Raw genomic sequence first — 13390 nt, 5'->3', positions numbered from 1 at the left:
TAAGCCAGACTTTCTCTAGAATGCAGTCCTTGGGACAAACATGTCAAAGACATCGATCAAATAAAATCAACGGAGTTATTTAAACTGAGGGGTTCATTTTGAAAACCAGAACACAATAACATGGCAAGTTTCAAAGAAATGTTGTGTGAGTACAGCACAAAATGATCTTCAGTTAACTATTGCTGATTCATTGTGTTAACTCCCTTTATTTTAACAATAGAGAAAGCCTTTATTTGGAAAACAGATCCTAGCTCCCTAAACACCAGAACATTACATTTAATTATGAAATTGGTATAATGTGACCACTGAAATGAAATACAAGCATTTATGTGCTTGAATTTTAACTCTCCTTTAAACCAAATGCAATTTTCTAAAGAATAGTATCAACAAAAATATAAAGTGCAATTCTGCTCAAAGCACTGACTTCTAAAACCCATATATTCTTGCTAAAACGCGTCCAAACCCCACATATTCAACAACAGATTTCTCATTGCTGTGACAAAAGTAGTGCAAGCTCCACTTTGTTCCAGATCATTCACTGGGCAACAGAACTCTAGTGTGACTGTTACAGAAGCTCTATGTAAGGGGGACACCTGCTGGAACATGACAAGAATAGGTGACCAAGTTTCATCACAGTGCCAAGATTAGCTCTCAGTCACTGGGAAGTCGATAGTAAGACCTAACAGCAGATACTGTGTATTAGAGTATAACGTGATTTGTGAATTCTTTTTATTTAGTGATGAATTCTCATTCTCAAACATGAAGTTTTAAGATCTCATGTGAGTCTGCAGAGCTGTTTGATTACATATTCTGATATCTTTATATGTGAAATGGGTTTGACTCCCAGCAGAATCATATGGAGCCCAAAAAGGCAGCTTTAAAGTAATGCAATAGCAAAACTGAAGTATGCAACATGCCCAAATTCAGAGTAATAAAATCAAACAAAAATGTTGGTAAACAAGCCTTTGGCGAAAGGCACCTGCTATATCCCCCTCAGGACCTTTCTCCTTTCAGATCTCTGCAAATTTCTGTAGTTCCCATTTCCTTTTGCAGAGAGGAGCAACTTGGAAAACGCAATTCAAACCCACTCAAAATACAATGAGAATTTTGGCTTTGTCAATCTGCCTCATTTGTTATGTTCCTTAGTGAAGGCAAACCAAAGCCCTCCTCTAAATCTCAGCAACTAGGAGTATTTTGTCTGGATTATCAAAGATTTGTTTGCATTGTATTTATTTCCTATTTTAATTGGAAAACCTACTACTATGTTTCTAAACAGTGTTTACACATTGTCCAATTAACCTGAGAAAGACTTGTGTCTTGGTTTTCGCAGGGGCCCATTACACTGATGAAACTATGGCTTCAGTAGCTGGGAAAGTGAAAATACAGAATGCTTTGAGCTGGTAGCAGCTTGCCTTTTCTTTGCTGGTCCAGCCATGTCATTTTCATCCTATTTCTTAGCACTTCTATGATCTTCCTCAGTTTTTCTGAGCTCTGATATCCAAGTAAATTTCAATTCCAGGATGGATTTGAATCTAGACAGGAACAAAGTGACCCATGCTACCCATAGATGCAGCAGCTTTCCTGACTATCCCCTCCCGATATCATGTATCCCGATAGCACATAAACTGAAGTAGCTTCTTGGGGAGTGACAAATGGACTTGGTCTTAATGCAGTGTTCGGAGACTTGGTTTTCTGACTCACAAGTAAACGCACTGAGGATGAGTTTACATAGACCAGCTTAAATACATACCAATCTTGTGCTGCTTGACAGCCCAGTACATCACAAACTGAAAGAAAACCCTCTCTACAAGGAAACAAACCCCTGCTGCCTCAGTCAAGCAGTCCAACAACTCTGAAGGTTTCCACATGCAACATAATTTAGATTATTTTCTCCTGCCCTCAAAACTAAGATCTACAAGCAGATCAAAAAGTACTGAGAGATCCATAGCTGGAAGCACTTTCATGAACCAGATGCATCATTCACTATTTTGCCAGGTTATGGAAAAAAAAGTCTCTTACCCAGAGGCTGATGGCCCCACCTGAATTCAACATTTGCTTAATTCTCAAAGATAACACTGATTGGAAAGATAAACGTTTGGTTAAACAGATTACTTACTCTTTTGCCTGGTTCTCCTTGCTCACCTTTTTCACCTTTTACGCCACCGGGAAGACCCTGGACACACAAAGGTCATCTTAAACTGAGCCCACAAGCCAGTGCAGAATGAATTTACAGTTCTGATACAGATGCAACAAAAAAAAAAAGAACTAAAAGAGGACTACTCACAGGAGGACCTTGTGGCCCAGGAAGTCCTGGTGGGCCTGGATCACCTGGAATACCCTGTCAAGCATGGCAAAGAAAAAAAAGGATTAAAGCCTCCATCACTCCATAGTAGCTCAGTCAATTTCTTTAATTTCCAAGTACTATGGACAGTAAAAGATCATATTTATTCTTTCTTTGTGTGGAACTTCAAGAGCATCTATAAATTTTATTAACTGCACATCCTGTTTATTTAGATGATTCACTCTAAGATACAACTGCCTCCTGCGTGCACTGCAGCAGCTGGTTTGGTGGCCTGCAGCTGCTATACAATAATAAAAAGAAGGAAAACTAAAAAACCCAAACCAGGAAAGAAAGTAGAATAAATAAATGCCAGATCCTGCTGTAATAAGATGAGCAAAAGTCATTAGATTAGTGGTAACTGCTGAAGTTGTGAGACCATCAGGATCGATAGGGCGTTCATCTGAAAAGTGTTAAGAAGTTACGGTTTCTGGTACTTCTTGTTACACCTTTGTGCAAGTTCTTAAATCTCTTCACCGTTAACCTAAAGAAAGGCTGCTGACTGCTGAATCCACAATAGGTTTCTGTGTAGAGTTTCTGCTATTTTCTTGGAGGCCCCCCAGACTTTTACTTGATTTTCAGTCAGAGCACAGGTATGGGTACACGCCAGAACTTTGTGTGTACTTCACAAAATAAGAAGCGTAATGCTGAAGGATTTTACTGAGCATAACCTTTGTTGAAATAAGACCAACTATGTAAGCTTTGAAATCATTGTTAGTGTTGGTCAAATGCAATGCACTCAGACTCAGTGTTTGTAAGTCATAGTGCTTTAAAAGGAATGTAGTTAGAATGCTTTTATTTTGTACATTTATATAACTCAATCCCAGTATAATTAGTCCTTCAGAGATCCCTGATGACAGAGGCAAATTACTCTGACCCTAATAAAGTCAGATGAAATTTTGTTTCTACTACAGTGTGTCAAAATGTCACCTTGTGTTTTCTTAGAACTATAAAGACACATAATGCTGCTCTTTACCTTCTGTCCTACCATCAAGTAAAACAGAGACAAAACCAGAGACTGAGACCCTTCTAAGATGACTGTGCATTGCAAATGTACATCAGTGGATAGCTCTAGGTAATGCCTTAGTGATGCCTAATGTTCCTCTGAAAGGAAGAGTAACAAATGGTTTGATCAAGATGAAGGGCAGAACTTCCCTAAATGAAAACACGGCTAGACAGTAGTACCAAAGCTTTCTTCTCTGCTGTGCTACTCAAGACGGAAAGGTGGAAAGGAAGAAACCGATACAAATACAGATGGAGGAAACTAACAGTTAAAATTTAAAGCTCAGTTACTACAGTGATATTTGCAAAATAACCAGTCACTCACCACTCTTAACTCTTCTATTACTCGGGGTGGTATTTGAGAATACCACAAAAACTTCAAAGAAAACAGGAAATCCAGGTACCCACGATCCTGCTGGTGCTGCTCAGTGTCTGTGACTGGCACCCAGAATCAGATGGTACTGTGAAATGCTCCCCAGTACAGAAGGAAACATAATAACCTAAAAAATGGCAACTCTCCCAATGACTTTTTGGCATTTATGGGTGAGGAAGGATCCATACAAATCAAACCAACAGTTTAAGCTTACTGTCATAATTTGGCTCGAGATGTATTTTTAAAAGGCCAGAAATGGGGGAAGCATTTCATTCGGACCATGTAGAAGAAAGATCTTGGGGTGATTAATAATGACAAGAAAAAAAAAAGGAGAGAAAAAAGTAGAAGAGAAGAAAGAAAGGAACCGAGTTAAAATTTTTGACAGACTTCACAATGGATGACACAGCTGGTTCATTACTGGGAATCTGAATCCCCAGACAGCTTTGAAAATCACAGTCTGGGTGTACCAAGGAAAGAGAGTACTTTAACTGCTTCTACTGTTACTATGAACTTCCTTTAAGAGAGTTTCTTAAGAATAGCTATTTTACCAAGGGAAGTAACTGAGGTAATGTGACTGGCACACCTTCTATTAAAGGAAAAGTACTCAGGCCTTTAAAAGTACTACTCAGTACGGTAAGAAAAATAATAGAGCCTCTGCAGTAAGCAGGATGTGAGTATATATGAGCCAAAGCAACAGAGGCTTCAGCTTGATCACAGGTTCATTGCAGATGGACAGTTTGCAACTCACCTGATCTCCTTTCTGAAACTCAATGTCATTTGGTCTCTTCTGTTCTCCAATTTGTCCTGGTGGCCCTGGAGGTCCCTGAAGACCTTGTTCACCCTGATGTGCAAGAAGATGGCAGTTTGTTACAGGTGAGACAAGCCATAATGGCATGCATAAGTATTTTGAATGTAATAAGCAAAAATCTCATCATGATCACCTACTCACTTTTTCACCTTTGGGTCCTTGGAAATTCAAACCCATATTACCCTGCAAAAAGTATAACTCATCAGCCCTTAGACATTACAAATGAACAGCAAGAAAAACAGAACAGTGCACCACCAGCATCAATAAGGGAAAGAAAATACCTTAGGTCCTGGCAGCCCTGGTGGACCAGGAGGTCCCTATTAAAAAAGGAAACAACAAAAAAAAGGTCACTTCCAAGCACTTTATAATGCCCCTGTGTGGCAAAACCCAACAAAACTAACGTCGCTACTCTGACTCCTGTGCATTACAGCCATGTTGACAAGGCACCTTGCCTTCCTCTGATAACTCTTCCTCATGCTATTCAACTTCACAAATATATGAGAAGGGAGCTCTTCCTTTAAGTAAGAGTCAAATAAAATTATACAGCAAGGTATTAAGCATTAATGAAAGAATCATCCTTATCTAAAATAAGCCAAATCTTGTCCCTCAGGTTTCACACAAGGACGCTGCACAAAGATTCAGCCTGATTTAAAGCAGGAAAAGGTCTGGGAACGGGTTGTTTCAAATGTATCACATTTAAATGTGCACAGTAGCAGCCCCAGGATGAGCTGAATGCTTGGTTCTTGATGTCTTCATACCAAGTCTTGATTACCAAGATCTCTGCACTTCAACAACCTGCCTCTGAGAACATTAAACAAAGAAGTAACTGTCCCATTTAACACTTTATGGGTAACAGGTTAAAGAAGCTTACCGTCAAACCTGGGGGCCCTGGAGGGCCAACTGGACCTGGTATTCCCATGGCACCGGGTGGTCCCTGTTGGGAAAGGGGAGGAGGCTATGATAGAGGCACCCTTCTATGAACAAAAACCAAACAGTAAGGCATTCACGGTCAGAAAACACCAATAGCTGGCACCCCATACACGTCAAATCAAAATAGCTGACCACTAACCCACCCATCTGTCCTTGTGGAAAGGTCTAAAGGAGGGTACATCGTGTTAGGAGTGTTCTCCTCTCATCAATACATCTCTCTGGCTTGGATAAAGGAATGCTTTTTTGTTTGTTTTGAACTACTTTAGCACTTTCTTTCTCTTCATGCACTGAGAGAGAACAACAAAACACTTTGTATTTGTGATTCCTCCCAGCCAGAAACAGACAATAGGGAAGCACAGATCAGAGGAACAGAAATGCTAATAGGCTCAGTCTGGTCAGAATGGCCTGGGGGTTGTCTCTCTGCACCAGGAAATGGGAGTCTCTGGCTTCTGTCCAGTCCAGACCAATAGGCCTGCTCCCCTTGCTCTTCCACTGCAGCAGAGAGTGGCTCAGTGGGAAGTACAGGGCCTGGAGTAACTAGCTGTTTTCATAGAAGACTGCTGGGAGAACAGAAACACTGCTCAGGAGGTGCAGCATAAGGAGAACAGCTGAGACATCACCCTCTCTTCCCACCATCCAAAATAGTGGCTACAGCCCAGAAAGGCAGATGTTACATACGATATACCTCAGGGTGAAGAAGGGAAGGGAAATCCAGAACTGAGAGAGAATGCCTAGGAAGGGGGAACAGGCAGGGGAAACAAGGCAGCGGAAAGAGAGAAGCAAGTCAATGAGTACCACTGTCTGTTGGATACCACTTCCCTGACTAGGGGATCTTTCTGGCCTCTGGGGGTCACACTATGAAGAGCAGTACGGAAGCATTTAAAGCATTTACTTTCCCTGAAGCCATAAACTACAGGTACTTTAAGTGTGAGCCCTGGTTGTCCACATAAACATATGGATCCCTAGCACCAATGTTCCAATCATCCTGTAATGCAAATACTTTTCATGTTATCTTTTTGGCAGAACACAGCGTTATAGTACTTCACAGAACTTACAGGTATCCCTGGAAGACCTGGAAATCCTGGGTCGCCCTTCTGTCCTGGCAGCAAGGAGGTAATTATTTCACCTGCTTCACCCTAGGAGAAAAAGAGATTACTTTAATTAACAGCATATTTCTTCATCACCATTCTGACTCTAAAGAACACAGTGTGACTTGTAAGACTATGAGAGACTGGAGCTATGCTACAACCTAGCAAGTACTCTTTAATAGCAGTACTACATTCCCCAAGAATAGCTTTATTTTTAGGAGAGGATTCTTTAAATGGCTAAACTATCAACTAGTAAAAGCTCTCTTCCTATATGTACAAATATATTGAAATATGATTGACTTAAATTCCAAAAGATTAGGACTGAAATACAAATGCTTCATAAAAGAAAAAGATGTTCTAGCTCCATGTGAAAGCAGTAGATAGGAAACCACAGAAAAAAGGCTCGTTCAGCTTCTTCCAGGGTCCCACCTCATGAAACAAATTACAAGTATGCCGTTATAGTTGTGCTTCATGTTCTATGTTGAAGCACAGTTTGTTACTGATTATGGGCAGTAACTTAGTTTTAAAAGTATATGTTCTGATTGGCTTGCCTTTTAATATGAATATCTTTAAAACAACTGGGAAGAAAAGGAGCTGAGAAAACCAATTCAGCTTGCCAGTACTAGGGTTATGCTGCCCTCTCAAGAGTTTATTGGGATAGTTCTGTGGGTCAATTTCCCTTTCAAACAGTTTTGAACCCAAACTGATGTTTTGGCCAATGCTCAAACAGGTCAAGGATGCAATAAAAAACCCTTAAAAAATAAAAGGGTTCCTAAAGGTCCAAAATCAGATTATAAACCTATTTATATTAGGAGAAAAAGAGCCATCCACGTAGTAATCTACACAGTAGAAAGCACATTTTCAAAAGGAACATACGATGTTGCACTCTTAACTGGATATTTTAAGTTATTACTGCTTAGTCTCTGGTAGCATTCTTGAGCATACACAGGTAGACTACTGGTGCATTTCGGGGTTCATGGGCATTTTGATAACTTGATGATGCCCCACAACACAATCAGGCACTGTCCATCACACTCCCAAGGAAACCAGCTTCAGAAAAGTCTGCTACTTTTGACCCAAACCGAGTAAAGCTACTGCAGAATTTACAGTCAGTTGCACTGGGGTGGCCTAGAAGCGCTGCAGAATGTCACTCCAGATTCCAGTGGATGCGCATGGTCTTGCATGGAAACAAGCAGGTTACCTATGCCATACTGCATACTTGAGCCAGGTTAGTACTTCATTGTGTGAGTACAGAACGCTTACCTTCATACCTGGCAGACCAGGGGGTCCCTTTGTTTAAAGGAAACAAAAAAGAAAAGAAAGATCAATAGAAATAAATCATTGGTATGCTATTTGCAAACCACTAATCAGATCTAGACCATGAGGAAAGCATTAAAGAGCTTAAAAAAAGACATGAAACAGGAGAAAACACATTTTTTATGAACTTGAGAATTAAGTGGAAAAAATTAAAGCATTAAAGGGACCACATTTCCATTTCTTAGCAGTTTGTTTCTTAATTATCTCCTATTATCTGTCCTGTCTACTACATTTCTTTCTGTCTGTACGTTGGTTCTGACAGTCACTTTGCTGTATATCCCTGTGTTTTATAATGATAACACCCTACAGTGTCCTTTTTTTTCTGCCCCATTAATCACCAGTGAGACTCTTAGATGTACCGGATGAGACTATCAAGATCTTTCTTCCCTGACACAGATGCATGTATTTGTATTTTCTGCAGGTGGCAAAGCATCTCAGCATGTGAAGATTCAAAGGGCTTTTTATTAGCTTTACCACAGCAGGCAGCAAAAAAGCTCACTTTTATTGGACATCTAAAATATGCTGATTAACCATAAAGAAATTAATGTATTCTTACTTATTAAAAGAACAACTGCAAAAAGAGGCTGATATTATACAGCTGAATGAGAAACATTTTACTTACAGGAGGCCCTTGTAAACCAGGAAAACCTGGACTGCCTGGGAATCCACGCTCTCCCTTAGGGATGAAGAAAACATTTAGCCAAAACCAAAGCAAAACGTAACAAAAACAGATAAACCAATTTTGACTGAAAAGTCCGGTTTCCTTGTTAGCTTATGACTCCAGGGTAGCAAATGATATTGCAACAAGCTATAGGATAAATAGTTTGTTAAATCACACAGACTGAAACAGAACTTCCCACATTCGGTTATTTTCACATGCTTCCAGGCAAAATACTACAGAGATAGAAAACACACACAGTGCTAGAGAAGATCAGCTTCTCTTATGGAAGGATCACAATGTGAAGTTAAGCAACATATTAGGATGAAAGACTCCTTCCAACAAGCATACAGAATCAGTATTTTCAATGCAATATTATTAAAAATTAATAATTAAAAGTGCCACTGTTATGTAAGGGGTTTTCCCTGTCAGTGAGTCTACTACAACAATGAGATGCAATATATAATCTTCCTGTCAGACTACTCTCAATTGTTAGCTATAAAATTAAGGGTTACAACAAAGAATTTAACTACACTGACTGTATAGGATAAATGTTGTGCCTTGGTGCTGGCCATTTCTGAGAAAACTTGTGCTTTAAGTACCAGCCGGTGACCCCTTCTCTCACATATGGGTGCAAGTCTGAATCATCTTGGAACTACCTGCACTAGTCAGTAACAGCAAGTACTGCTGCACATAATAAACTAAATCTATCGCTACAGCCAGAACAAGAGCTCTTTGTCATCTTATTGGTGCACTGTTAAGAATTTTAAAGGGGTTCCACCTTTGTTCCATTGCATCCCGGGATACCCTGAGGTCCTGGTGGCCCATCCTGTCCTGGTAATCCCTTTAAAGTGGAAAATAGAAAAGAAGAGTTAGCTTGTAAGATGCTCTTCTGGGCCTGAAAGACAAAAGGAAACAGATTCATAGCTATACAACCCATTCCTACTCACAGGAAGTCCTGGTGTTCCTGGAAATCCTGGAAGTCCTGGTGGTCCCTATAAGGAAATTAGCCACATATGTTTTAAGCAGTATGGTACTAACAGATGTGCAAAAGGATTTACCAAGGTTTTACTCAATGTAACCTACTTGTGCATATCTAAATAAAGAGAAACATCTGAATCACATGTAAAAAAAATGCCATGCTGCACAGCCATCAAGGTTCTTCCCCTTCTTTCAGGGAAATACCCACAAAAACATAGAGAAGAAAGTGCAGAACAGCTAAAGTAATAGTATCAAGATATACAGAGAAAATAAATGAACACTCTTAGTATGGAAAACGGATGTTCCCTAACGAAGTCAGGTCCATTGAATGTCACCAGCTGAGGGTTCTGACAAAAAGAAAAAGCAAAGGCACAAAGCCTAAAGCATTTGCAGACAAATCAGCCTTTCCCATACTGACCCTGCATACACTGTGTCTGCTTCAGAATAAATTTGAGGCAAAGTCACATGCACTTCTTTATGTCTTGTACAGTAAAACAGGGGAAATAAGTATTGGGGCTACTCCCCCTAATGAGTTTATGTAAGATCGTATGCGATTTTACATTACTTATGAAAAGTAACACAATCTCTCCTATCTAGTAGAAACATTACTCTTCAGATTGAAGTTAATTTTTGCCCCCAGTAAATCACGACTTCTGTGAGGACCCATGCAGTGCCTGGCAGTCTTTAACTATTATTCCAATATATCCCCCTAAAACTGCACCGATACTTACTCTGATTCCTTTGGGTCCAACAGGGCCTGGCAGTCCATCATCACCCTGAAAGAAAAACCAACAACACCAAAACAAAAACCACACTCAAGTTTGCAGTCTGCCTTTCTATCAAAGTAAACTGGAAGCACAAACTTTCTTCTCCATGTTTATAGTAAGTGCACTAAGAGTCGTGTCAGTTGTTATTTCTTGAGTAACAAGGTTCAGAGTTATCTTATTTGGGCAATGACTTCGAACTGAAAAGTATTCCTTACAGCTGACAAACCAGAGTTACAGGAAATGTGTTTTAAAAAATTAAAGCAATTTAAGACTGCCCATCACCAGGTACCTGTCGTGTGCTTTGGTCAAATATCCTACAGTGACCTCTTGTGGGCAAAACGAGATGTACAAGAGTAAATGTAAATCACACTGTATCATTATTTTGTATTACAACGCTGAACTTTTCTTGAGAAGGCATTTAGGGAATAAAAATATAATCAAAGTTTCTAGTCCAGGACCCCTCTGTTTCACTCTTGTTACATCTAATTAATCTTTTCTTTCAGCATAAACTTTCATTTTTTTCTTGTCACCTACCTATTTTCTCTTTGCTCCTTTTTGATGCACTTCTCTTAGTTTATACTGTATTTGCAAAAGAAATGGCAGATCCTGGATAATCTTGTATGTATTGAACATCAATACAAAGAGAGGAAGGCTTTCCAACATTTTAATGCTGTATTGTACCACCTGAGTGTAACAATGTAATTCAGTAACAAATAAGAACTGAAGCCCTGCAAGGAAAGCAGGGAGCATTCCTCAGCTGTGTGCACTGCCTGTGAGACCTTAATTCGCATTGCCTCTCCAAAGCCAGCCCAGGAATGCCACCAGGTGCAAATTTCAGTTTACCCATGTGGTGGGACCCCTGCAGGCAACTGACAGCCCAATATCACTCTTTATCAGTAAGAACTGACAGCCCAATAGCACTCTTATCAGTAAGCCAAGTGATGGAGTGCACTATGGCAGGGACTAATAAAACCACATTACAGTACCAGGACAAACCTGTTCTTTCACCTCAACCTGCAGTGCCTACTGAAAGGATGCAAGGGCATGTTTAGTGTTTGCTAGCACATTCATGTAAAGAATAAGAAACTGAAAGGAAATCTTTTCCCTATGGTTGACTATGAAAACCAACCAAAACCCTGTGTCATACTCCAATATCTGAAGATTTTGACTATTAAGTCAATGGTAATCAGGAGTGCTGGAATGATTTAGGATCAGCACCACAAGCAAACTAACACTACCCAGTGTTTTCATGCTATTCAAATGAATTGGGACTTACCTTCGAGCCTCTTGGACCAGGTGGTCCTTCTGGTCCTGGAAATCCAGGCAAACCTGGCTGTCCTTCCAAGCCTGGAAATCCCCTTTCACCCTACAAAAGGAGTAAGAGACAGTAGAGGTGTAACAGGACAAAAGTTCAAGTTATGACTGAAATATTCGGAAAGCACATTATCTTTCTGGTTTTCTGTAGGAACTCATCACAGAATCATAGAATAGTTTGGGTTGGAAAGGACATTCAGATCATGCAGTTCTGACCACGCAGCTATGGGCAGGGACACCTCACACTAAACCAGGTCACCCAAGGCTCTGTCCAGCCTGTCCTTGAACACTGCCAGGGATGGAGCACTTACAACTTCCTTGGGCAACCCATTCCAGTGCCTCACCACCCTAACAGGAAAGAATTTCCTCCTTATATCCAATCTAAACTTCCCCTGTTTAAGTTTTAACCCATTACCCCTTGTCCTATCACTACAGTCTCTAATGAAGAGCCCCTCTCCAGCATCCCTATAGGCCCCCTTCAGACACTGGAAGGCTGCTCTGAGGTCTTCACGCAGCCTTCTCTTCTCCAGGCTGAACAGCCCCAACTTCCTCAGCCTGTCTCCATACAGGAGGTGCTCCAGCCCCTGATCATCCTCGTGGCCTCCTCTGGACTTGTCCCAACAGTTCCATGTCCTTTTTATGTTGAGGACACCAGAACTGCACACAATGCTCCAAGTGAGGTCTCACGAGAGCAGAGTAGAGGGGCAGGATCACCTCCTTCGACCTGCTGGTCACACTCCTTTTGATGCAGGCAAAAAACCTAACACAGCAATTAAACATTTCCCCTGCTTAGCTACAGAGATTCCTGAACATACACATACACTGCCTTTAATTGGACCACTTACACAGGCTTCATAGGATGTTTATGCATTATTTAAGCCACCCATTTACCACAATGATTCAACCATCTGTTTCTCCTGTGCTGCTTAAACACATAGAACTCTCCCCCTTCCTATAAAAACACAGCCTTATTTTAACAAGTCTCTCCTGAAAACTCCCCGCTGCTGCAATACCTATAAAAGCTCTCAGAAGGATGTAGATTGCTGATATACCATGATTGTTGTTTATTATTTCACAGTTGCAAGATTGTAAAGCAGATCCTCTGGGAAACTATGCTGAGGTATAAGAAAAATAAGGAGGTTATGGGTGACAGCCAACATAGCTTTACAAAGGGCAGATTATGCCTGATACATGTGGTGGCCTTCTATGATGGGCTACAGCACTGGTGGATAAGGGAAAAGTGATCAACACCAGCTACCTGGACTTGTGCAAAGCATTTGTCACTGTCCCACATGACATCCTTGTCTCTAAATTAGACGGACATGGATTTGATGGCTGGACCACTTGGTGGATAATGAATGGGCTGGATGGTCACACTCAGAGCTGTAGTCAATGGGTCAATGTCTAAGTGGAGATCAGTGAGGAGTGGTGCCCTTCAGGGGTTGGTATTGGAAGTGGTACTGTTCAGCATCTTTGTTGGCAACATAAGACAGCAGGATTAACCTCAGCAAGTTTGCTGATGACACCAAGCTTGATGCAGTCAACACGCTGGAGGGAAGCGATGCCACCCAGAGGGACCATGCTTGAGAGGTGGACCAATGCCAACTTCATGAAGTTCAACAAGGCTAAGCACAAGGCCCTACACCTGAGTCAGGGCAATCCCAAGCACAAACATAGGCTGGGCAGAGACTGGACTTGGAGCAGCCCTGAGAAGAAGTACTTGGGGGTGTTGCTTGACAAGAAGCTCAATGTGATCTGGCCATGTACACTTGCAGCCCAGAAAGCCAACGGGATCCTGGGCTGCATTGCCAGCA

The 13390-nt window shown here is 40.9% G+C and overlaps 1 protein-coding gene across 4 annotated transcripts in view; it reads right to left on the bottom strand.

Annotated features, from left to right (window-relative positions):
* The window catches only part of COL4A5 (collagen type IV alpha 5 chain), a 78020-nt gene that overhangs the window by 35192 nt on the left and 29438 nt on the right, over positions 1-13390 (bottom strand). For all 4 annotated transcript variants that reach the window (XR_009968813.1, XM_062640165.1, XM_062640163.1 and 1 more), the window contains exons 3-15: positions 11539-11628; positions 10227-10271; positions 9465-9509; positions 9296-9358; positions 8479-8532; positions 7803-7829; positions 6507-6587; positions 5393-5455; positions 4803-4838; positions 4663-4704; positions 4462-4554; positions 2285-2338; positions 2117-2173 (exon numbers count right to left, since the gene is read on the bottom strand). Coding sequence is in view for 3 of the 4 variants with exons in the window: in XM_062640165.1 (XP_062496149.1) it covers positions 2117-2173; positions 2285-2338; positions 4462-4554; positions 4663-4704; positions 4803-4838; positions 5393-5455; positions 6507-6587; positions 7803-7829; positions 8479-8532; positions 9296-9358; positions 9465-9509; positions 10227-10271; positions 11539-11628 (750 nt within the window). In the remaining variant the exon portion in view is untranslated. The remainder of the gene's footprint in view (positions 1-2116; positions 2174-2284; positions 2339-4461; positions 4555-4662; positions 4705-4802; positions 4839-5392; positions 5456-6506; positions 6588-7802; positions 7830-8478; positions 8533-9295; positions 9359-9464; positions 9510-10226; positions 10272-11538; positions 11629-13390) is intronic.

Source organism: Pezoporus occidentalis, unplaced genomic scaffold (assembly GCF_034315485.1).
Source record: "Pezoporus occidentalis ecotype Australia unplaced genomic scaffold, CSIRO_AGI_Poc_V1 ctg63, whole genome shotgun sequence".
NCBI classification, from domain to species: Eukaryota; Metazoa; Chordata; class Aves; order Psittaciformes; family Psittacidae; genus Pezoporus; species Pezoporus occidentalis.
Note: the sequence above shows the minus strand (reverse complement) of the source record. Positions and strands in the feature narration are given on the sequence as shown.